At 43.8% G+C, this 22,248-nt stretch overlaps 1 protein-coding gene across 1 annotated transcript; it reads right to left on the bottom strand.

The window, feature by feature from the left end:
• Window positions 1-4,615: 4,615 nt before the first annotated feature.
• Window positions 4,616-21,949, bottom strand: SLC40A1 (solute carrier family 40 member 1). The gene is made up of 8 exons (XM_035135886.3): window positions 21,482-21,949; window positions 19,604-19,671; window positions 15,007-15,166; window positions 13,774-13,889; window positions 12,177-12,303; window positions 10,151-10,396; window positions 7,807-8,460; window positions 4,616-6,739 (listed from the first exon to the last, which is right to left on the bottom strand). Exons 1-8 carry the CDS (start codon window positions 21,525-21,527, stop codon window positions 6,420-6,422), a joined length of 1,737 nt encoding a protein of 578 aa, XP_034991777.1. The 5' UTR covers window positions 21,528-21,949; the 3' UTR covers window positions 4,616-6,419.
• Window positions 21,950-22,248: the final 299 nt, after the last annotated feature.

The raw sequence follows: 22,248 nt of genomic DNA, 5'->3' as shown, positions 1-22,248 counted from the left end.
CCCCCCGTTCTCCCCTCTCCCACATCTGTGCCTAGCAAGAAAACCCGCCTAGCACAGTGGTGATATAAACCAATACATCTTTCCGGGAAGATCTGCTGCCATTAGTGATCTTTTCCTTGGGAAAAACAGAGCTTCCAAGGAATTCCCTAGGATGCACTTTGGAAACTAGTGTTCTGAGGCATCCCTAAGTTTAAAAAAAGAAAGAAATGTGAAGAATTCCAACAGCATACATTTCTTCTGCTGTTTAGTCTTGTCAGAACTGTATCCAAACCATGACATTTGTCCCTTGGTGTAGCTTTTAGACCTTCGCAGGTGATGGGAGTTCAGGGCAACTTACGCTACAAACAATAAACTGAGCTGGTTCTGTCAGGATAACAGCTGAGCAAACATTGCAGACATTTTGGCTTCTTCTCAGCTGGCTGGAATGAGTGGCAACTCCCCCCCCCCCCCCGGGCTCTTTCCATGTACTTGACTATGGTCAACATGCTTCGTTCCCAGAAATGAACTGTCAGTAGTTAAGGGAGGGTTTCTTTTTCAAAGTTCAAAGTAAAGAAAAGGCCAGCTCTTTTTAATGTATTTCTTTTTTAAAAAATCACAGAGTTGCGACCAAGTTTTTGAGTACATCGGAATGTTTCTCCCAACTGGATGTTAAGCAAACAAACCAACTCCAAATGAAAGGGGTGTGTGTGTGTGTGTGTGTGAACAATCTGCTGTTGAAAATACAGTATAGAAGTTGGGAGTCAATCAGATCTCCCTGTGGCAAATATAGCCCCCCCCCCCTAATATTCCAACTAGTGTGAAAGAGCCTTGAAATAAAATTTCTAAAGGGAGCATAGTCATTGCATCTTGGACTCTTTCCCCTTCAATGCAACCAAATCTTCTTTGCAAGCAGCACAGTATAATACATGGGTAGGCAAACTAAGGCCCGGGGGCCGGATCCAGCCCAATCGCCTTCTAAATCCGGCCCGCGGACGGTCCGGGAATCAGCGTGTTTTTACATGAGTAGAATGTGTCCTTTTATTTAAAATGCATCTCTGGGTTATTTGTGGGGCATAGGAATTTATTTATTTATTTATTTATTTATTTATTTATTTATTTATTTATTTAAATATAGTCCGGCCCCCCACACGTCTGAGGGACACTGGACCAGCCCCCTGCTGAAAAAGTTTGCTGACCCATGGTATAATACAATTAAGGCTACCTGCAATGCAGCACACATTTACATGAGAGTAAGTCTCATTAGTCTTGAAAGATCTCCATTGGCTCCCAGTTTGTTTCTGAGCACAATTCAAAGTGTTGGTGCTGACCTTGAAAGCCCTAAATGGCCTCGGTCCAGTATACCTGTTGTGAAATATGTTGAGCGGGCATATATAACTTATTGTCCCGGTACGTTTCCGAGCCCAATTCAAAGTGTTGGTGGTGAGGTGAGCTTTAAAGCCCTAAACACCCTCGTCCCAGTATACTTGAAGGAGCGTCTCCACCCCCATCGTTCAGCCTGGATACTGAGGTCCAGCTCTGAGAGCCTTCTGGCGGTTCCCTCGTTGCGAGAAGCCAAGTTGCAGGGAACTAGGCAGAGGGCCTTCTCGGTAGTGGCGCCCGCCCTGTGGAACGCCCTCCCATCTGATGTCAAAGAGAACAACAACTACCAGACTTTTAGAAGACATCTGAAAGCAGCCCTGTTTAATAGATTACTGTATTTTATTTTTCTGTTGGAAGCCGCTCAGAGTGGCTGGGGAAGCCCAGCCAGATGGGCGGGGTATAAATAATAAGTTGTTGTTGTTGTTGTTATTGTTGTTGTTGTCCTAATGGGATTTACGTCAGACTGTCCGACGACAGAACAGGTCATCTATTCCATTTCAAGACTACCGTATTAAGAGACAGCTCCCTCCACTACCACCCGCCTTGTCAATTTTTGTAATTTCCTCAATATCCATCCTCAAAAAGAGTTTTAGTCAACATCAACATTCAGCAGGACAGCGCCACAGCTAGACTACTGGCAGTGGAATCAGAGGCTTCCCAGGAGAGTGAGAGGTCTCGGCTATGCATACTGAAACATCTTCTCCATCTTGTTTCTTAAATAATTTTGGATTAATTCTATTGGGGTTCTATTGTGCAACAGTGTGCCACTGGGTCAGGTGCAAAGGTTCCCTTCCTCTGACAAAGGATGTATGTTTTAGGAGGATGTTGCAGATCCTCACACTTCCAGCAATCACAGCAAAGGACCTTTAACTTCTTTCCATGTAAAAAAGTCCCAGGTCAACGTGTCTCCGAGATACGGATATCCATTTTATTGGGTGTATTTGGAGTCGGACTGCTCTATGCACTTTGTTGTGTACTTTTCCTCTTGCAAAACGCAATAAGGGAAAAGTTTAACTAGGAAGAAATATTGACTTATGCTAGGACAGGATAAAGCACTACCTTACAGCATGCACTTTGTCCCACACTGGGCTGGTCTTTCAGTAAACACATTAAATGTCCTCAGTCCTATTCACGTGCCGCAAGGTCTGTGCAACATCTAGTAAAAACAGACTGCGGACTGGAATTCTAAGTCTAAAGTGACATTAGGTAGGGGACAGGGAAGCAAAACTTTGCAGAACTTTTCATAGAGGATATAGGTGACAGGGAAGCAAAACTTTGCAGAACTTTTCATAGAGGATATAGGTGACAGGTTAGCCACTTTTTGGCTACACACTTGATGGTCACGCAACACTGGGCAAAAGTATTCAGCCGAGGGTTTTCCACTCTTTTCAGGGAGAGGGAAAGTTCTATTTATTATTAAGGGGAGGGCTAGAGAGGTAGAGCTGTCTGAAAACCCAGAAGCCTTGCCCGATCATGGCCCCCCAAACAAGTATTCTTAGACACCTGCTTCTGCTGGAACTCCTTGAATATGCATTTGACATACAGTGGTACCTCGACTTACGAATTTAATCCGTTCCAAACGGACCTTCATAAGTCGAAAAATTCGTAAGTCGAAGCCAATGGGGGGGAATTAAAAAATTCGTAAGTCGAAAAAATCCTATCTAAACCGCATCCAAAATGGCGGACGGAACTCTCATAAGTCGAGTCATTCGTAAGTCGGGGTACCACTGTACAGTATTCCAGGTAAAGGTAAAGGGACCCCTGACCATTAGGTCCAGTCGTGACCGACTCTGGGGTTGCGCGCTCATCTCGCATTATTGGCCGAGGGAGCTGGCGTACAGCTTCCAGGTCATGTGGCCAGCATGACAAAGCCACTTCTGGCGAACCAGAGCAGCACACGGAAACACCATTTACCTTCCCACTGTAGCGGTTCCTATTGATCTACTTGCATTTTTTGACATGCTTTCGAACTGCTAGGTTGGCAGGAGCTGGGACCAAGCAACGGGAGCTCACCCCGTCACAGGGATTCGAACTGCCGACCTTCTGATCAGCAAGCCCTAGGCTCAGTGGTTTAACCACAGCGCCACCTGGGTCCAGAGCAGCACACAAATGGCCTTTTGCAAGGATGCTTCCATGCAGCTCCCACACTGCATATATAGATTATTTTCCCTTTCCCTGTCTTCCTTTAACAAATGAAGACGCATTGGGAAATGGGGAGAAACTGCCACCCCCAACTGCTAATAAGAAAAAAAAACCACACATCTGTCAATATTACCGAATACATCACCAGTTCTGTAATGCTCCACACCCATGGAGTTTTCCTTCCCCATTAGCACATTTTTCACACAAAGGGCTGTAGCTCAATGGTTAGGCCAGCCTTCCTCAACCTTGGGTCCCCAGATGTTGTTGGACTACTACTGCCATCATCCCCGACCCCCAGGTCCTGCTAGGTAAGGATGGTGAGAGTTGTAGCTCAACAACATCTGGGGACCAAGGTTGAGCAAGGCAGGGGGAGAGCATCTGCCTAGCATTCAGGTCCCAGGGTTGGGAGAGAATCAAATCTGAAAATCCTGGAGAGCTGGCTCCACTCATTTCAGACAAGACTGAGCTAGATGGACCAGTGGTTTGACTCTGTATAAGACAGCCTCCTATGATCCTAAAGGGAAATAAATGCAGAAGAGTGATTCAGTTTTAGCCCAGAATAGTCAACTCTGACTGCCTGCGACTCTCCATCTCAGGCAGAAATCTTTTCCATCACCTACCTCCACATCCGTTTTACTGTAAATGCTAGTTGAACCCATGGCCTCCTGCAAGCAAGGAAAGAATATGCTCTACTACTGAGCTATAGCTCCATCCCTTTAAAATTGTAATCTTTGGGGGGGTTTTTTAATAAAAAGTTGGATAAGAAAACGTCCATGAACTGTACAGCTGAAGTACTATCAACCCCCACAAAAAAGTGACTCATAGTTTCAGACGGCTAAAAAGAAAATTCTGTTGAAGGAAAATCCTGCAGTTGCAAGAACTGATTTCCTCAAATCGGTTTGTGACCCTGCCATCAATCACGCCAGAAAGAGTTGTGTCTGCATTCCATTCAAAACAAAGTCCAGTGTCAGCTTCAAAGTTCTAGGGGTCAGGCCAGATTAGAATGAAGCGTTGATGTACAGTTTATTTAAATTCAGGGCCAGACTATCTCTATACAAACTGATACGTGGGGCGGAAGAAGTATACCCCCAAAAAATTACAAAAACCCCAAAAGTGTGAAAAACGGTTTGTATTTTATGCACACAAATATTTTACAAATATTTAACAGAGATTTAAAATCACACTGCTATCTCTTAGAAAAACTCCCAAGAATACAGTAAAGAGAATTCAACTCTACTGGAAAGCAAAGTGCTCAGAGTAACATGAATACAATTTCCACAAAAGTGCATGAAACGGTTAATGTAAAAAGCATTTCCTGTACACTGTAAAAAGGACTCGGAAAGCATGTTAGCACATATGGCATTGTCAGTCGCTACCGATCATCAAAGCGGTTTTTACAAGATCATACAGTAAGAAGCCTTTTTACAAAAACAGATTTTTAAAAAATAAAAAAATTACACTTTCCCTGTAAAAGATACTATATATATATATAAAAGTCGAGTGCATAAGAATATCAACTGTATAAAACATTTAAAGTTGTCCATTATGTGCCACATTCCAACAAGTGGTCATCTGCAGGTAGATCACCCTCCTGAGTGCAATTCATGCTGGCTGAAAGGTGAGGAATGCAAAGCTGCATCCAGCAAAACCATGTGCTGGCCATGTGATGCTACAGCATGGCAGCCTCAACGCCACCTGTCCTGCAGAAAGCAGGTGCATGGTGCAACCTGCTTGGGTACATTTCAGTCAGCATGGATTATTCATCACTTGCTAACATGTTACGTTCAATATGTCTGATTTCTCAAAAAAATATTAAGCATAGGCATGACTTAAAAGCACAAATACACACAAATCAGACCGCCTCTTATTTGAGCCCTGTGGGAATGAGTTTCTTCTGCAAATTCCCATTTATTTCAGAAGGCCTTTTCTATAGGGAGGTTTCCAGGGGAGTAATTTCTGAGCTACGGTCTTCATAGGTTTTTTTGTTTTCCTGACATTAGTGGGCTAAACAAAAATAAGTGGCTGAGATTTTCAGCTTAAGGATCCATACACATTTTGAACTTTTTTTAAAAAAGGGCCAGTGTAATGCTTTTCACACTTTTTTAACCAAACACACAAAGCCAGCTCATGTATCTTCCCCTTAACACTATGGAATCAAGTTTCGTAAATAGGGTGTGAGGCCCTAGGCTTTATAATGCTATATTCGTACCTGCTACTCTCAGTTCCTAAGAAGTGCTGCAAAAATATTCTACAATATTGTTCACTATTCTTTATTCCAAAGGGCATACTTAAAACAATAAAGCCATGTTTTCCAAGTTAAACCATCACAGAAAGAAAGATTTAGGTGGTAAACCCATTGAAATTAATGAGCACGGCTAAGTTAGGTCCATTAATTTTAATAGGTCTACTCTTGAGTAAAGCACATAACTTTTTTGCTCATTTGTGTAACATTTTGGTCATTTTTCATGGTAATTTTGTGAAAGAGACAAAACAGTACATCTATGTTACATGGGGGGATCACTGGTCGTATTACACATGATGCAATAGTTATTTAAAACTGGTTTTAATTTCTCTGTTCCAAAGCCACATGAATTTTTTTTGGGGGGGGAGGCGGAATCAGAACAAAATTCATTCTAATTCAATTTGTCTTTTGATTTATCGTATTTATCTTTTATCTATTTTCATTTTTAATTATCATTCTTACAAAAAAAAACACCACACTACTCAGGAGATCTCCCCTTAAATAAATAAGCTATGCCACTTCTAACTGGTGATCATGTGCAAAACAGTTTGAGAAGCACTGAGGTGGAGCGTTGAGCACCACTTTTAAGAGGTACCAGCTACTCCTGACCCATAATAAAGCATATATGTACACGGACAGGAAAAGCAAGCGCTGGCAGCAATAAGTGAAACTCTCTCTAAACACTTGACGCATCACAAGCTGGTGGGTCGTCAGACACCGATTTTGGCACAGGGCTACAGCAGAGAAAGACATTCCTCCCCAGGGTTTGATGGGCATACCGGAAGTACATGAGATGGCCCATTGCAACGAAGGAAACAGAAATAAGCACCAGCAATCCGAAAGCTTCTGGGTTAGGAGCTAGGATGACCATGATGAAGTGCAGGAGATCCAGAAGGTAATTCATGGAGTTTTGGACGCCATTTATGATACCTCTTTCTGATTCTATCACGTTTTCTTGCAGCAACTGTGTGACGGTCAGGTCAAAAGACCACAGTCCTGTTAAGACAAATACAAGGGGAATTTGTTCAGTTCCTGCTTTTGGGGGGGGGTGCAAAAAAAGGAAAGCCACACGAGATATCTCATGTATCTCCAAAAGTTAAAAGACCTTCTTTTCTACAGCTGATTTGCAAACGTAGAGACAATTTCCATGCCTTAATTAAATTAACCAAGATAAAACTCATGCCTATTTTTTGCCTCTAAGTGAATTTTTCTTCTTCTGTATATAAGTAAAAATGCCTAACCTATTCACCTCTTGGAAAAATGAAGAGATTGCTTGTGAACTGATAACACAAACCTGTGTTTGTGTTTATCTGGAAATCAGTACTAAAACATCAAATGGGGCTTACTTTCTAGAAGGCGCATTTAGGATTGCAACTTAGATAATTAAGAAAGGATGTGATCTATCAAAAACTAAAAATATATGCAATGTAATCACTCTTTAACTATTCTCTCAACAACCCTTCTAGACTCCAGTATTAATGCACAGTTCTCCTTTGTTGTGAGACTATTCAGGGTGAATGCCAGCATAGTATGTTTGCTTGGAAACTAGTTTCTGCCTTGCATGTTATGCAAAGATCATATATATGCAAGGAACGTGAACCTAACCATTTCTGCACAAGCAATCCTACATCATATTTAGGCTACAATCCTTTCTCTTAAAATCCGATTTAAGCAAAAGGATCTTCCAACTACTGGAGAGGTCTAAATTGTTATTTAAAGCATCAGAAACAGCCATCTTCAAACTTCTAAAAGGAAGATGGAGCCAGCTTGTTTTTTCCTGCTTCAAAGGGCAGAACCCAAACCAATGGATTCAAGTTACAAGAAAGCAGATTCCGACTCAACATCAGGAAGAACTTTCTGACAGTAAGAGCTGTTTGACAGGGGAACAGGACTCCCTCGGAAGCTGCTGGGCTCTCCTTCCTTGGAGGTTTTTAAGCAGAGGTTGGGTGGCCATCTGTCATGGATGATTTAGTTGAGATTCCTGCATCTCAAGGGGTTGAGGCTGGATGACCCTCAGGGACCCTCCCCACCCTAGAATTTTATGATTCTATGAGTTAACTTACCAATTCTCGCAGCAATGACTCCTGCGAACAGAAGGCTTACGGAGACAATAGGCACAGGGTTGGGAGCCAAACCCGGATCAGAAGTTGACTCATTGAACAAGGAAGGCATTCCAGTTGTAAAGGGCATTTCAAGGAGATCACCTTGAGGCGCCATGGTAGGCAACGGGTTACTTTCAAACAATCTAGCACTGATGTCGGCAAACGGGGAAACAGTCAGGTCCAAAGGACTTCCAGGCATGAACACCGAAATCACACACAAGACGAGGGAGGCCAGCTGGGCCACTCCAGAGATGATACCTGTACGAACCAGGCCACACCTGCGACGCAGCCAGGTGAAGGCAACAGTACCCAGGATTCCAGTTATGGCAGAACCCCCCATTAAGAGGCTTAGAGTGGAACCACTTAGTCCCTGAGTATAGGCATAGCCAGTAGTAATGCAGTCAAAGCCTAGGACAGTCATGTAAAGGAAGGCAAGGGCCATTCCTGCAAGGAACACCGGCTGGTTGTAATAGGCCACCCATCCATCCCGGAACGTACTGAAAGGCTCGGCCATCCGAGCAACACAGCTAACTTCTTCCTCCAGTTTGGGCTCAAAGACAGCCATATCTTTCTCGCCAATTAACTGGACTCCTTCGTTGGGCTTTGACTCGCCATCTGTGGAACAAGACAAGAGTTAAGCACTGCCAAGGAAAAAAACACTGCACTGTGCCATTACTTCATTTCTACAGTGGTTCGTCAAACCCACTAAACTACAGCTAGAAGTCCTGTTAGCAAGCAGAACTCAACCAAGCCTACATGTTTTCTGCTGTTCAGCAGACAGTTCAATTGCACCCAGGTCCTACCCTGTTTCTCATATTTTAAGACATACCCATAAAATAAGCCATAGCAGGATTTTTAAGCATTCAAGGAATATAAGCCATACCCCGAAAATAAGACATAGTGATAGGCACAGCAGCAATACCGGCCATGGCAGGAGGAGGAGGAGGAGGAAAAATATAAGACATCCCCTGAAAATAAGCCATAGTGTGTTTTTTTGAGGAAAAAATAAATATAAGACATGTCTTATAATATGAGAAACACGGTAAGCATCTGGCTTAAACCAAAGAATGCGGATCATTAGGACAGCAGCAGTGTCTGACATACAGTGGTGCCTCGCTTAACGAATGCCCTGCTTAACGCAATTTCCGCTTAACGAAAGGATTTTTCGAGCGGAGGTTGCCTCGCTAGACGAATTCGTTTTATGAAAAATTCGTCTAGCGAATCGCAGTTTCCCATAGGAATGCACTGAAATTCAATTAATGCGTTCCTATGGGCAAAAAAATTTCAAAAAAATTTCAATGCATTCCTATGGGATTCGCTAGACGAATTTTTCGTTATAAGAAAAGACCCGTGGAACGAATTAAATTCGTCTAGCGAGGCACCACTGTACTGCGCTAGTTTTGCCATTTCATTTGTTTGCTTTAATGGATTTTGTATTATTATTATTTTTAAAGGACATCACTTTGGTAAGGTAAAGGGGCCCCTGGCCATCAGGTCCAGTCGTGTCCGACTCTGGGGTTGCGGCGCTCATCTCGCTCTATAGGCCGAGGGAGCCAGCGTTTGTCCACAGACAGCTTCCGGGTCATGTGGCCAGCATGACAAAGCTGCTTCTGGCGAACCAGAGCAGCACACGGAAACGCCGTTTACCTTCCCACCGAAGCGGTCCCTATTTATCTACTTGCAATTTGATGTACTTTCGAGCTGCTAGGTGGGCAGGAGCTGGGACCGAGCAACGGGAGCTCACCCCGTTGCAGGGATTCGAACCGCCGACCTTCTGATCAGCAAGTCCTAGACTCTGTGGTTTAACCCACAGTGCCACCTGGGTCCTTTGGTATTTTCCTACTAATAAAAGGTGGTATATGATTCTTATTATTATACAAAAAAACATTATTATTATTATTTTACAAAAAAACAATATTCAAGAATATATTTAACTGATTTTAAATGGATCAGTTTTCGAAGGGATATATTTATGACTAGGGTATTAGTTGCACTTAGCAGATGGAATTAGAAGGTGATCACTAGGCACCAACAGAAGCAGGAGTGATAGTAATATGTATGGAATCGGCCTGTAGGAGACAAGCAAGTTTAACATTTCCAAACAAATTCAAAAGACCTTTTTATAGTGCAATCCATTTTGGAAGCATTCTATGAAAAGAGAGGGCCTGGGGCTGCAACTCTCCACACAGTGAGAGAGTAAGTCTCCTTCAACTCAATAGGGCTTGCTTTTGGGAAGCTGTATGTAAGTTTGTGTCTTATAGGTCACTTTTATTTGGCCAAATACACTCCTTGGAAATGCTGGTACCTTTCTGCATGTTCAGCTGCTTCAGTTCTGACTCCTCAACCTTTGAACTGGATTTATGAGCCAAAGCAGGAGTTTTCTGGTAAACTTTCCATAGCAGCATATATTCTGCACACATGGAAATCAAGTTCCACCCAGAAATGAATCCGCAGCCAATCACAGGTGATCCAAAGGTCATGATCTGCCCAACAGCCATTGGGGCCAAGATATTGGTCAGCTGGTCAATTCTTCGTATTGTAGCATTCATATCTGTAAGGGAACGTTTGAAAACGCGAAATTGGCACTTGATATAGAAGCTGGGAACCCCAAATTCAATAGTATTTACTTGCACACAACGATCTCCTAAAGATTTCAATGAAATTTACTGCAAACAAGTAAGCCTTGATTCAGAGGCCAACACTCAGACCTTCTATATTATATACTATCCTTACGTTTTCCTCCTCATACTGACCCAGAAACGTCTTAAACAATCATACACACACAGATCATTATTATTATTTTAAGTACAAACAAGCCAGAAGCTCCTCAAAGACTTGGAAGCACAACTGAATTACAGCAGAATGTATGTAGCTAAGGTGAGGCTTCTCACATTTCCTATCTCTCCAAATGTACCTGTAGCCCTGTATGGTAAAGATAGTGACCGCAGTCTTTTGGCTCCACCACCCCATCTCCAATAGTCTTAACATACAATTTCTGTTGGATTACTGGGCACAGATGCTCCTGCAGGTGATCTCAGTGATCAAGCTGGGATATAAGGGTTCAGGCGATCCCTGAGATATCCTGGACCTAAGTTGTTCAGGCCTCTGTAAATTAATACAACAACATTGAACTTGGACAACAACACGTAACACCAGTAAAAAACGGCTGAACTGTCTACGCATCTACTACCAAGCCAGGTTCAAGCTGCTTGTATTAATTTACAAAGCCCGTTTGAACAGCTTAAGTCCAGGCAACCCAAGGGCCCTGCCTGAACCTTAGATCCCAGTTTGATCTCCGAGATCATCTATAGGACATGCTGTTGCTTGCCCCCTGAGTTGGTGAGGCTCATTGGATATGGACAAGAAACAGTCTTAAGTGTCACCAGCCCAGCCCTGTGGAATGTTCTTTCGAAATTTGCAGCAGGTGTCTTCTATTTTGACCTTCAGGGGTTTGCTGAAAAGTTTTCTTTGTTCCCAGGCTTCTGCAGACAATTAAGACAAACACTTTCTGCAACAGTTGTCCGATTATCTTTTTGAATTTGTTTGCATGGCTTTTGTTGTTTATATGTAATTGTTGCAAACCGCTTTAGTGGTGTTTTTTTTTTAAAAAAAGAGGTTGTGGTATACAGTTACATTTTTTATTATCTCTAAATAAATAAAGGCACTTCAAGTCCAAACATGTACAAGCAACTAAAATCAATAGAATGTGGTCTAGATTGTTGAAACATCCTGGAGCTTACTGACTCCATCTGCACAGCCTTAAGACTGGGGTTTAAGGCTTGCCATATGGCAACACAGTTCACCCCTCTTACAACAGAGGTTATTGGCATGAACATATTGCACCTGGTAAAATTAGATCGAAGCTTACCCTCCTTGTACTGCTGCAAGAAATATTTCCGTAGTAAAAATGTGACAAAGTATTGATTCTAAACACAGCTGGGTAAAAGGTTCTGTGTTTATTCAACCTTGACAGTGTAATAGCTGAACTATAACAAGGGCCACAGAGCATAATGTCTACATGACCACCTGATAATCCACTTATTATAATTCACTACTCTCCTGCTCTCTCTGATCAAGAAGGAGGAAAGAGAAACAAATATAATCTGCCCTTTATAACCTGATGTTGACTCACGACCATAGCTGCCAAGTTATCCCTTTTTTACAGGGATTTTCCCTTATGCTGAATAGGCTTCCTCGCGAGAAAAGCGAAAACTTGGCAGCTATGCTCACGACTCCTGTAACACAGAAAAATGTGCTGATTTCAGCTAGTTTAAAGCCAAGTACACAGAGTAAAATAGTTTTTAAGATAACCAAAACCCAATATACATCACCTGCTAATTTGCTCCTGTTTTCACCCGCAACAACAACGACCCAGTCTCTCTGTATGGTAATTGATGTGGCAGTGCTGGCTAGATTTGCAATGTTTGCTATTGTGATGACTAGGATATAGCAAAGGGTCTGTGGGAATGGAAAGAGACGTTCAAGCATAAGGAAAACAAAGACTATAATGAGGAAGGGAAGGGGAAATCAACCACTCTCCCTCAAACTGCTAAATTACAATTCAACATGCTAGTTATTTTATGCTGAACCAGGCCAGCAGATTAAAACTGAACAGTGATTTTTATTTATTTATTGAATTTATATACCGCCCTATAACCACAGGTCTCAGGGCAGTTCAGATTATTTATGGCAGGAAAGTTTACTTCTTGCCCACAACCATTGTCTGCTAGCAGATGCATCTTCCCCTGCCTCAAAAACCATTCGTTGTCTTCTCTTCCCTCTGTGTGGACATAAAACTAGAGCGACCCAAAACCATTAAGGTATAACAGGTATCCCCATTTGGCCAGCCAAACACCCACCTGCCCAACTACCGGTACCTGTCATGGCTGGACCAAAAAGGGATTTGCAGGTACTGCTGATCAGCTGGTTGATGATGCCTTCAAGAGGTGCTCTGAAGTCCTGACCATCAACTGATTGTTGGGACTTCAAAGCGCAGTGCTCTCTACAAATACTGCCGGATGATTTAAAAGATCCCAGCACAGCCAAAGCTGTACTAGTGCCTACAGATTTTTTTTAATAAAAAAGTGTTTTTTCCCTCTCTTTCTTCTTAAAGAAGGCTTGAATACATTATGACATGAGGTGATAGACAGGCATGTTGTTCACCTGCCCAAGTTGGCCTACATCGGGGTGGGAGAGATAAGGAATTGGCCAGTTCCTCACCCCTAGTATAAAGAAAAGAGTGTCCTTGAAAGCCATTGGGCCATTGTTCAGTTCAGATAATCCATCAAACCATGATGTGTGAGATCATGAATGTGGCTTGACCTTGGTTTCTTGTTCTGGCTTGGCAGGCAAGGACTAATCACAGTTTGCTGGTTTAAATGCCTTCCTCTTGTAAAAAAGGAACTCTGAGACCGCCTGACCAGATCTTGAGAGGCCCCCCCAAAATTATGCCACTGGTAACCACACAGAGTACTGAAGTTCATGTTTAACAGTGCAAACCTGTACATTACGGCTGGGGAACCTGAGTCCCTCCATATCTTGTTGGACTCCAACTCCCAACAGCCCCAGTCAGAATGGCCTGTTGTGAGGGTTGATAGGAGTTGATAGGAGTTGTGGACCTGAAGGGACATAACTTCCCCACTCCTGCTGTGCATGTCCACTCAGAGAAAATGTCACTGTTTTCCACTGAGTTTACTCAAAGGTAAGCATGTATAAGATTGCTTTACCATTGATCTGGGATGGGACCAACCTTATTGGCCTAGTGGGAGGAAATCCATTTAGGCACCGACAACAGACTATATTAGATTGAATCCATTAAGTATCATGGCATCACAAAGCTTCAGGCTGACTGAAAAGGCAACAGTGCTATCATAATCCAATGTTTATCAATGCTTTTTTGTATAAAAACGATGAGGTTTGTGCACTTACAAGAAGCCACCCATGATATAGAGCCAAAAGCTGAGTCTTAAACAGGAAGACCATCATCAGAAGGATGCCACAAAGGATGACCGATGCATTCTGCACAATTAAGGATGTTTGGGCCACTGTTTAGGATAAAGGGAGAGGAGGGGAAATTGCAATTTAGGTCATGCCAACAATGACAATAGGAAATATGAAACCACTGGAAGACCTTGCATCTTTTCACGCAACTTTTTCTTCAATATTTAAAGCAAAACGTGTTTCGTCTTTTCACTCTCCTGGCTTCTGCTATTTCTCCCAGCACTTTGAGGGACAAAGGAAAGGGACGTGCATAAGACCAACACTTTGTTGAGGTTGCTCCCTAGGTTATAACACCCGCAAGTCTAAAGAATTTAAAATATGACTCTAAATGAAGAAGACATTTGGTAAGAATTATGTTGAAGCTGTCTGGCTTGCTCCACCAGCAAGAGTAACTAGTCTTCACTGAGTAACCCCCTTGGGCTTAGTGTTCAAACATGGAGTAATTGTTCACCCATTGGGCCCTACCTTCAAAACAAAGGCATAATTTTTTAAAATGCTAACGCCTCAGCTAAGGAGGAAACACCCAGCTTGTATAGCTGAAATGTACTTCTAATGGCAGTAATTATTTAAAATTAGCTTTAAGCAGCTCACATAATTATATTGTCTGCAAAGTGCTTAGTCCAAGAGACAAGGCATATGAATTTTGCAGAGAATATGTGACCATTATTAAAAGTGTGCAGTAGTAGCCCTGCCACACGTTTTATAAAGAGGATAGGCCTTGTTGAACCCAGCGGTACTTGCTTCTGAGTAAACCTGGATAGAACTCTTGTAAGCTTCCACAGTTATTCTTTACCAGCTCCGAATGAGATACTAATCAAACTTTCAATGCCTCTAGCATTTTATTCAAATATTCTACACCTTGATAAGGCACATCATTTTCAGACTGGCATAAAATTAACTAAGCCATACTCCGAGTAGGTCTACTGAAATCAATGGGCATACATTAGTAATGTCTATTCCTTTCAGCAGCTGGACTCTGAAGTTGAGATACAACCCAGTGCAATGTGGGTGGGTGGGGGAAGCTTGAAAACTTGCAATAATCATCATAATCTATTTAGAAAGTAAATGTTGGCGTAAGCCATTTAAACACCTTCCATCTTGTTTTCTGTGATTTGGGGTCCACTCAACATTCTTCAACAAAATCACTAAAACACGACTAACCTTTGAGCCTTGGGTTCTTGTCTACCCAGTCTCCAATAATGGCTCCCAGAAGAAGAACGGAACCTGCTACAACCAGCCCATAAACAGCAGTCAAGAGCAGACTGTTTCCGTACAGTTCAACCAGGAAGACCGACACTGCAAAGTGCCACATACGATCTCCCTAGAGGGGAAAAAGAGAGAGAGAGATTTAGTTTAATACTAAACAGTTACAAATCATGCGCTACACGTAACAATTTAGGGCAGAGCTTTCCAAACCTTTCACGTTGGCGACATGCATCATGTCACGATACACTAATTCAGTTTTACTAGCAAACCGGTGGGCTGCCCACTCCCTCTGCAGCCCTGGCAGGCGCGCAGGGATCATTCACGCGACACACCTACACACTGCAGCCGACATACTAATGTGTCATGACACACATTTTGGAAAGCTCTGCTTTGGGGTGTCTATAAAGTATCTACCACCAAGCGTGTCTTCCCCACCTTCTTGCCCTTGTCACCGCTGCCCTTTCCCTGGCAAGGGGACTAAAAAGACAACCAAAACCCCAAACGAATAAACGAAGGCATCAGGCAACTACCCTCCTTTATTATCTCCCCCGCTGAAGTTCCTTGCATCCTTCTCATTGGTTACCTGAACTGTTCACCCCCTGTAATAACCCATGATCCTCCTCCTTCACAGCGCTTTTAACTCCAATGTTGGTTTCTTGGAAGTTGGAGCCCTTGAAACTGTTCCAACTCTGCTTGAAGTTGAGTAGATTTCAACTTCTATATATGTAGAACCCAATAAATCCTGCAAGCGCTGCAATGGAAACTCTCCCATTATCCTAGCAACTGCGATAGCAAATGAACTCTGATGAAATGCCCGTAACTGTTTTACTGTTACTCAAATAAATATACAGAACAGTAGCTTGGGTGGCATTATAAATCTGCTGTTGAAGAAACCAGAAACCCAGTAGTTTCCTCATCTGTCACATAGCAATAGCTCTGTACCAGACAGGTTATTCCTACAGCAGTCCTTGCAGGCAATGGGACTGTTACACAGTAAGCCAATTATTGCCTGTGACCCCCATTATCCGAGTGGCAGAGTCATGTCATCTAAAGACCCTTTAAAAGCCATCTGTCGGACAAGCTAGCTAAGGGGTGTCCCTGATGTTCATTTATTTCGTGGTGTTCACATTTCAGCAATCTACCTTACTCTGAAAACTCCTCAATGTGTGTTCAGCAGATAAGTTTCTCACTTGGACAAGCAGCAGAAAGGGAGCAATTGCTGATAATAAACATGGAACGCACAAGGGAAACATTGAAACATTGAAATGTTGCAATGGATGTGTGCTTCTCTTCAGTGTTCTAGCCAAGCCAGCCTCCACAATTCTCCATTCTATTGGTCCTTCCAACCGGTTTGGACCCTCCAATATTCAGCCCACATTCTGTAGCCTCTAAGCGTGCTCAGTCTTCACTGGGTTGTTTTGTGGTCCCTTTATCTAAGCCGTCGTCCCTCACCGTAAATATTCTTTTGTATTTCTGAAAACCTTGAGACTCCCCTGAGCATGCTGGTGCCTCCTCTCTTTTGCGTGGGTTGTGCCTTTTTGGCTACAAAAGCAACAACACTCACTTCTGAACGCTGGAAACACAGGGAATGGTTCCAGTTTTTCAATGCCTGAAAATGGCCAAGGGAGCAAGAAAAACAACAATCTGGTAACAACTGAACCAAAGGACCTATGGAAGACTTTAGCTAAGCGCATAAGGGTAATGCCACACACTGCATTTTTGGGTGTGCATGTAAAGCTGTTCTTAAGTTGTAAATGTAATAAACCAATGCATGAGTTAAGTACACTCACCGAGGAGCCACGTTTGACATAAGCACCCTTACTGATCATCCTGGGATTAAAAATGTGAAATTACCCTAACTTGATATAGTTACTAGAAGCGGAATTTTCGTCTCTAAAATGTAACTGGTTTTGGCTGTTCCATAAAGGTCCTAGCTGAAGCCTCAGATTAAATGCTTAATTATTGCTTGTGACAGCTGTCAGGCACCACATTCTCTTAGAGACAAAGCAGGAGTTCCTTGCCTCAAAACTAACAACCAAAAGCAAGCATGGATGCAGTTGCCTGCAATATTTAAGGATCCTTTAATTCAAAAATTTAAAGTCTTCGTTCCACAAAGTGTGTGTATTGCTTCTGCAAAGTTAGCTACTTAAGAAAGTGTTTCTTTGCCTGTTTATTTTCTTATTAAGAGAGAAAAGCAGTGAGTCAGACACTAAGGCTGCCATGGGTGGCACAAACCAATTGTTAGCAAATTAAACTGGGGAAGTTAATTAGCTTCTTATGCCTTCATACGAACCCCGTGCCTCAGAAGCCATTCCCAGTAAAAACAAATGAAACTACAAGGATTCCACCCTCTGCATATCCACATACAGGACAATCTGCTGTGCTTCAGAACTTGCCTTTGCTAGACAGAGGCATCGGGGTGCTATGTGGCAAAACTGGGGCATGGTTAGGTTAAACACCTACTGAACTGAACATGTTTTGTTTTGCTGATTTGCACCTAAGACACCTCTGGTTAGAACCACAGACAATAGCCCAAAAGAGCATAGCTGCTGCCTCCAAAAAAACCAGCCAAGGTGTTCTTTCTGTACTACAGCACCACTCAACACATGCCTGAATTGCCACCATCTTTCAATAACCAATTTTCCCCCTGGGAAAAGCAACTGGCATATGTGTGCTCAACTCTGAACTGAATTATGGAACCTATCTCTCTATCGGGTCTTGAACAAAACATTCCAACCTCTCCCACCCGCAAATTCATGGTCGGTTAAAGACACAGAGGGGTTTTCATTAGATAGAGAGCCTTTTAAAGTAGGGTCCCTCCAGAGCTCCCATCAGTCCTAGCCAACAGCCAGGGTTGATGGGAGGTCCAACGTATTTTAAGGACCAATCTACCTAAATTATAAGCCACAATTCCAGACACAGATGTGTGCAGGCAGAGCAGAAGGGTGTGCTCAGCCAGAGGTTTAAAGAGCTGCTTATTACAGCTGGTCACCCAGCTGAACAAGCAAGCCCATTTTAAATGGAAAAAGCAGGTTCCAAGGTGAACGGGCTACAGTGCAGCCATTCAAATAACCTTTGGCAGCACATGTGCTTTGCCCATGATATGACAGCCTAGAATTACAATTTCAACATGGCACATTAAAAAGCATGTTTATTGCTCCTACTGAAATCCGTGGGAGTTGCAAAACTTAACTCTAGCTAGTATTTTATGCACTGAATAGTGAGATACTCACTTCCAAGCAGGAATGGCCCAATAGATTTTTCTGCTTCAAAGGACAAGATGGTGCCCCAATCCACATAAAAAGAGCTGGTAGTTCAACCTTACTTCAGCACTGGTGACTGGACAGTGTCTTCCATTGTACCAAGGGCAGCAGCCCGGGTTTATGGTTTGGGGCCAACCAAGTGGCACCCACAGCTCTGTTCTTCAATACCTGCCCAGTTCCCAGCATTTGCTGCTTTGCTCTGACCAACGGCAGAGCTGGCCCTGAACGAACTATGGCCAAACTAAAGAGAGGCTTTGCTGAAACCCCAGTCCTAATCACCTGTGTCTTTCCACCTCCTTGCAATATCAACCTTAGTGGTTTTGCTGTGTCAGTTTAATGCCCTGTTTGGTGGCACTGTGCAGATACAGATGTACTACGGTATATGCTGCCACAAGGATCATAAGCTCCGTGTTCCTGCATGACAGTCACTGGGGAACAGCATATAAAAATTAATTTAACTTGCCTTCCAAAGCAAAAGAAAAAGCTAGCCTTTTATTTGAATCAGGACAGAAGCTTCTCAGTGGACGTATGGGATTATTATTATTATTATTATTGCTCCTTGGAAATACTGTGTCTTAACCATCCCCTTTTGCTAAGAAACACTCTTCCTCATAAACCACTGATAATTTTATCAATATTTTAAGCACATTTGCCCCAATTCTACACACATTTAGAATTACCTATGCAAACAAAATAAATATATCTTGGTATGGGAAAGGAGAAAAATTCCAACAACAACCACAATTATTATTACAGTATTATCATTATCATTATCTATACCCCGCCCATCCAGCTGGGTTTCCCCAGCCACTCTGGGCGACTTCCAACACATATAAAAACATAATAAAACATCAAACATAAAAAAGAGACCTTAGAGACCTTAGTTGGAAGGAATTTTTTATATATATATATAAAAATTAGCCAACCAGGCCTTTGGATATTAGTGAAAATAAGTCAGACTATTGATAACAAAGGTCTTTAACAAAACTGAGCTCTACATTATTCTTCATCGAAAAGCATAGGCTCTGGTCCTAACAGAGCTGAAACCTGTGATGGGGCTTGCTAAAGAATTCAGGACCAATGTGTCAGAGCATACAGTATTTTGTTAAATGTATTGTTGCACATTTTCCCCTGAATTACAGTATCTTTGTAGCCCCCTCTTGTTAATATATGCAGCAGTTGATATTTGCAATAACCCCCTCTTGTTGATATATGCAACAGTTGTCCCCATGTCATCCTGCTACACAGACCAGCCAAATGTATATTATCTACGGTTATACATTACTTACCCAAGTGGACAGGGAATGTCCAAGATACAGTAGGAATTTTGCAGAGGTTAAATAACTGGCACAGGATCCTAAGATGGAAACAGCAGAGAGTTGTCATTTAATTTAAGTGTGTCCTGAAAATTTACTTTTCTTGTGCAGCTAGACAGCTTCTACCATCATCTCTGCCGTTGTTTAGTATCATTATTTAGCTTAATAAATTTGAGTAAAGCATTTGGTAGTACCATGACAGCTTGACAACTACCCATAGGTTTCAGTCTTTGCTTAAAGAAACATCCACCTCCTTTAACACCAAGTTTTCTTAACTGTCATAAGGCACTGAGTTTTTCCATCTATATAGTCTGCCACATAGCTTGTGACCTGCTGCCTTAGTCCCAATTTAATGTCCATGCATCCTCCGCCAGAATTATTTCATGTGCTACTCGGAAGCACTGCTATGCAATTTTCAATGGCAAAAAGTTATGAACTAAATTCCAACAGTGGTCCTACCTTTTTTCGACATAAAAGCCATCACAACTAATGCCACTCATGCACTTTTCTAGGTTACAGGGATATGACCCTTTCAACCAAGCTAACGCAAGCAAAAGTATGCAGATGTTTTTCTCTTCAGTGTGAAAAACACCACAAAGTTTCTCCTCTTCTTCAGCAACCTCATTTTATACCTCATGGTTGCGATCCAGCATTACCTGTGTGCCCTCTTCCCATGTAAGGGAATATAGCCCCACAAAGCATAACACTTCTTCTCCCAGACATAGCCAGGATTCCAACGCATCTTGGATTTCTTCTCCTAAAGAATTCCTTCTCCTAAATAGGAGCTGGCTGCCAAAACATAGGAAGCTGCCTTAGACCAAATCCAAACCACTGATCCATCTAGTTCAGCACCGTCTTTCCTGACGGGCAGCGATTCTCCAGGTCTTCAGACATAGGACACCCGCTGCCCTACCTGGACTGATGTTGGGGCCTTCTGCATGCAAGGCAGACGCCCTCTACCAATGGGCTACGGGGGCCCTTCCTCAAACTGCTGAACGGTCCAGCAAAAGCAAGCTACAGCTGTACCTTGGTTCTTGAGCAGAATGCGTTCCAGGAGTCCGTTCCATTCCAGAAACAATTTGCAGCTTCTGATTGGCTTCAGGAGCGTCCTGCAGCCAATCGGAAGCCATGGAAGCCGTGCCAGACGTTCGGCTTCCAGAAATTATTCGAAAACCGGAATTCTCACTTCCGAGTTTCAATCGTTTGGGAACCGAAACGTATGAGTTCCAAGGCGTTTGGCAACCAAGGTACAATAGTAATTTGCAAGAGTGGTTACCACGCACCCATCAGCGCAGCAACTTCTGTTGCGGGCTGGGTGTGTGTGCACCCACCACCAAACTAGGCACCCAGTGCCAGATTAAATCCTATGGAGGCCCCTAGGCAGTCAAAGTATCACAAATTACCTCCTAACAAGTTTTTGAACTCGCAACACACCAACTCACAGAAAGCTTCGTATCTGGAGCGGGTAACACTGAACTAAGAAAGCTTGGTTGCAATTTTCCCTTCAAGATCAAATCAGTATTATTTCGATCCCTTTTCGCAGGGCTCCCTAAAAGGTCCATAGGGGCCTGTGCCTCCTCTCTGCCTGTGTGGTAAGGCGGGACTGCGGGCATACGCCTGGCGCTGTGCGCGCAGAAGAGAATCCAGCGCAGCTCGCGCATAACGCGCCTCACGGGCTGAGCGGCGCGCGCGCCTTTGCGCAAAGTCCCTCCTTCCCCCGTGCGCGCAAGACCTCTCCACGACCCGCTTCCCCGCATCAACAAGGCAGCCTGCGCTTGGCTGGCGACCGAGCCAGCCTCGCCACCTGCGCCCGTGCGCTCAGCCTGTCCCTCTCCGCGCTCTGCGACTCACCACAGCATCCTTGCTTGCTTTGCTGTTCTGCCGCGGGCCGGGCCATGGCTTATATATCAGTTTGGCACCTTTGAGTTGTTGTTGTTTTTAAAAATCTCTCCCCGGCGGCGGGGGGGGGTGTCTTTCCTCTCGGCGGCTTGTTGCTCTCGTGAGAGAGCGCGACAGAGGCGGGCCGGTAGACACGCGCGCACGCACACACACGCGACGAGCGCAGCGGCGAGCCCGGGGGTACCCAGGAGCGGGGCAGAGCAGCTCCAAGAAGAAGAAGAAGCGGACGAAACGGCCTAACCCCCGTGTTGGTCTTTCCAAACTTAGCTATCACTGTAGCTGAAGTTGGAAAGAAATGGCCTTATGAGCAGGTGGTCGCGACGCGACCGGTCCGCTGGGAATGGGGACCCCGCAAGTCTCCCACCACCTTCCTTAGGCGGCGCCTCCTCCTGCCTGAGCTGACCCCTGGGGCTCTGTCCTGGCGCTGTGGCGAGCCGACCCTTTATATAGAGGCGAGGGGCCGCGTGAAGGTGGAGGAGTTCCCCGGAGTCGCCTATCAGCGGCCGGCAGATCTGCATATCCCCTCCCGCCCGTCCTGACTGTGCGAGCTGCGCCTTCTGCGAGGGAGGAAGGGATGGCTGGAAAGGAACGAGAGAGAAAGAGGAGAGAGAGAGAGAGGGCTGGTGCTTCTTTTGGGGAAGCCGGGACTGAGAGGAGGGGGGCCTTTTATAGGGCTAGGAAGGCTGGCCGGAATCTCCACCCTAGAAGAGGACATTATC

This window comes from Zootoca vivipara, chromosome 1 (assembly GCF_965207765.1).
Source record: "Zootoca vivipara chromosome 1, rZooViv2.hap1.1, whole genome shotgun sequence".
NCBI classification, from domain to species: domain Eukaryota; kingdom Metazoa; phylum Chordata; class Lepidosauria; order Squamata; family Lacertidae; genus Zootoca; species Zootoca vivipara.
Note: the sequence above shows the minus strand (reverse complement) of the source record. Positions and strands in the feature narration are given on the sequence as shown.

Coding starts and splice junctions, on each gene's coding strand:
- SLC40A1 (XM_035135886.3), bottom strand. CDS start 21,527: ATGGCCCGGCCCGCGGCAGAACAGCAAAGCAAGCAAGGATGCTGTG. Junction 8,461..10,150: donor GCAGCTGAACATGCAGAAAG/GTACCAGCATTT, acceptor CTTGTTCCACAG/ATGGCGAGTCAAAGCCCAAC. Junction 6,740..7,806: donor AGTCATTGCTGCGAGAATTG/GTAAGTTAACTC, acceptor TTGTCTTAACAG/GACTGTGGTCTTTTGACCTG.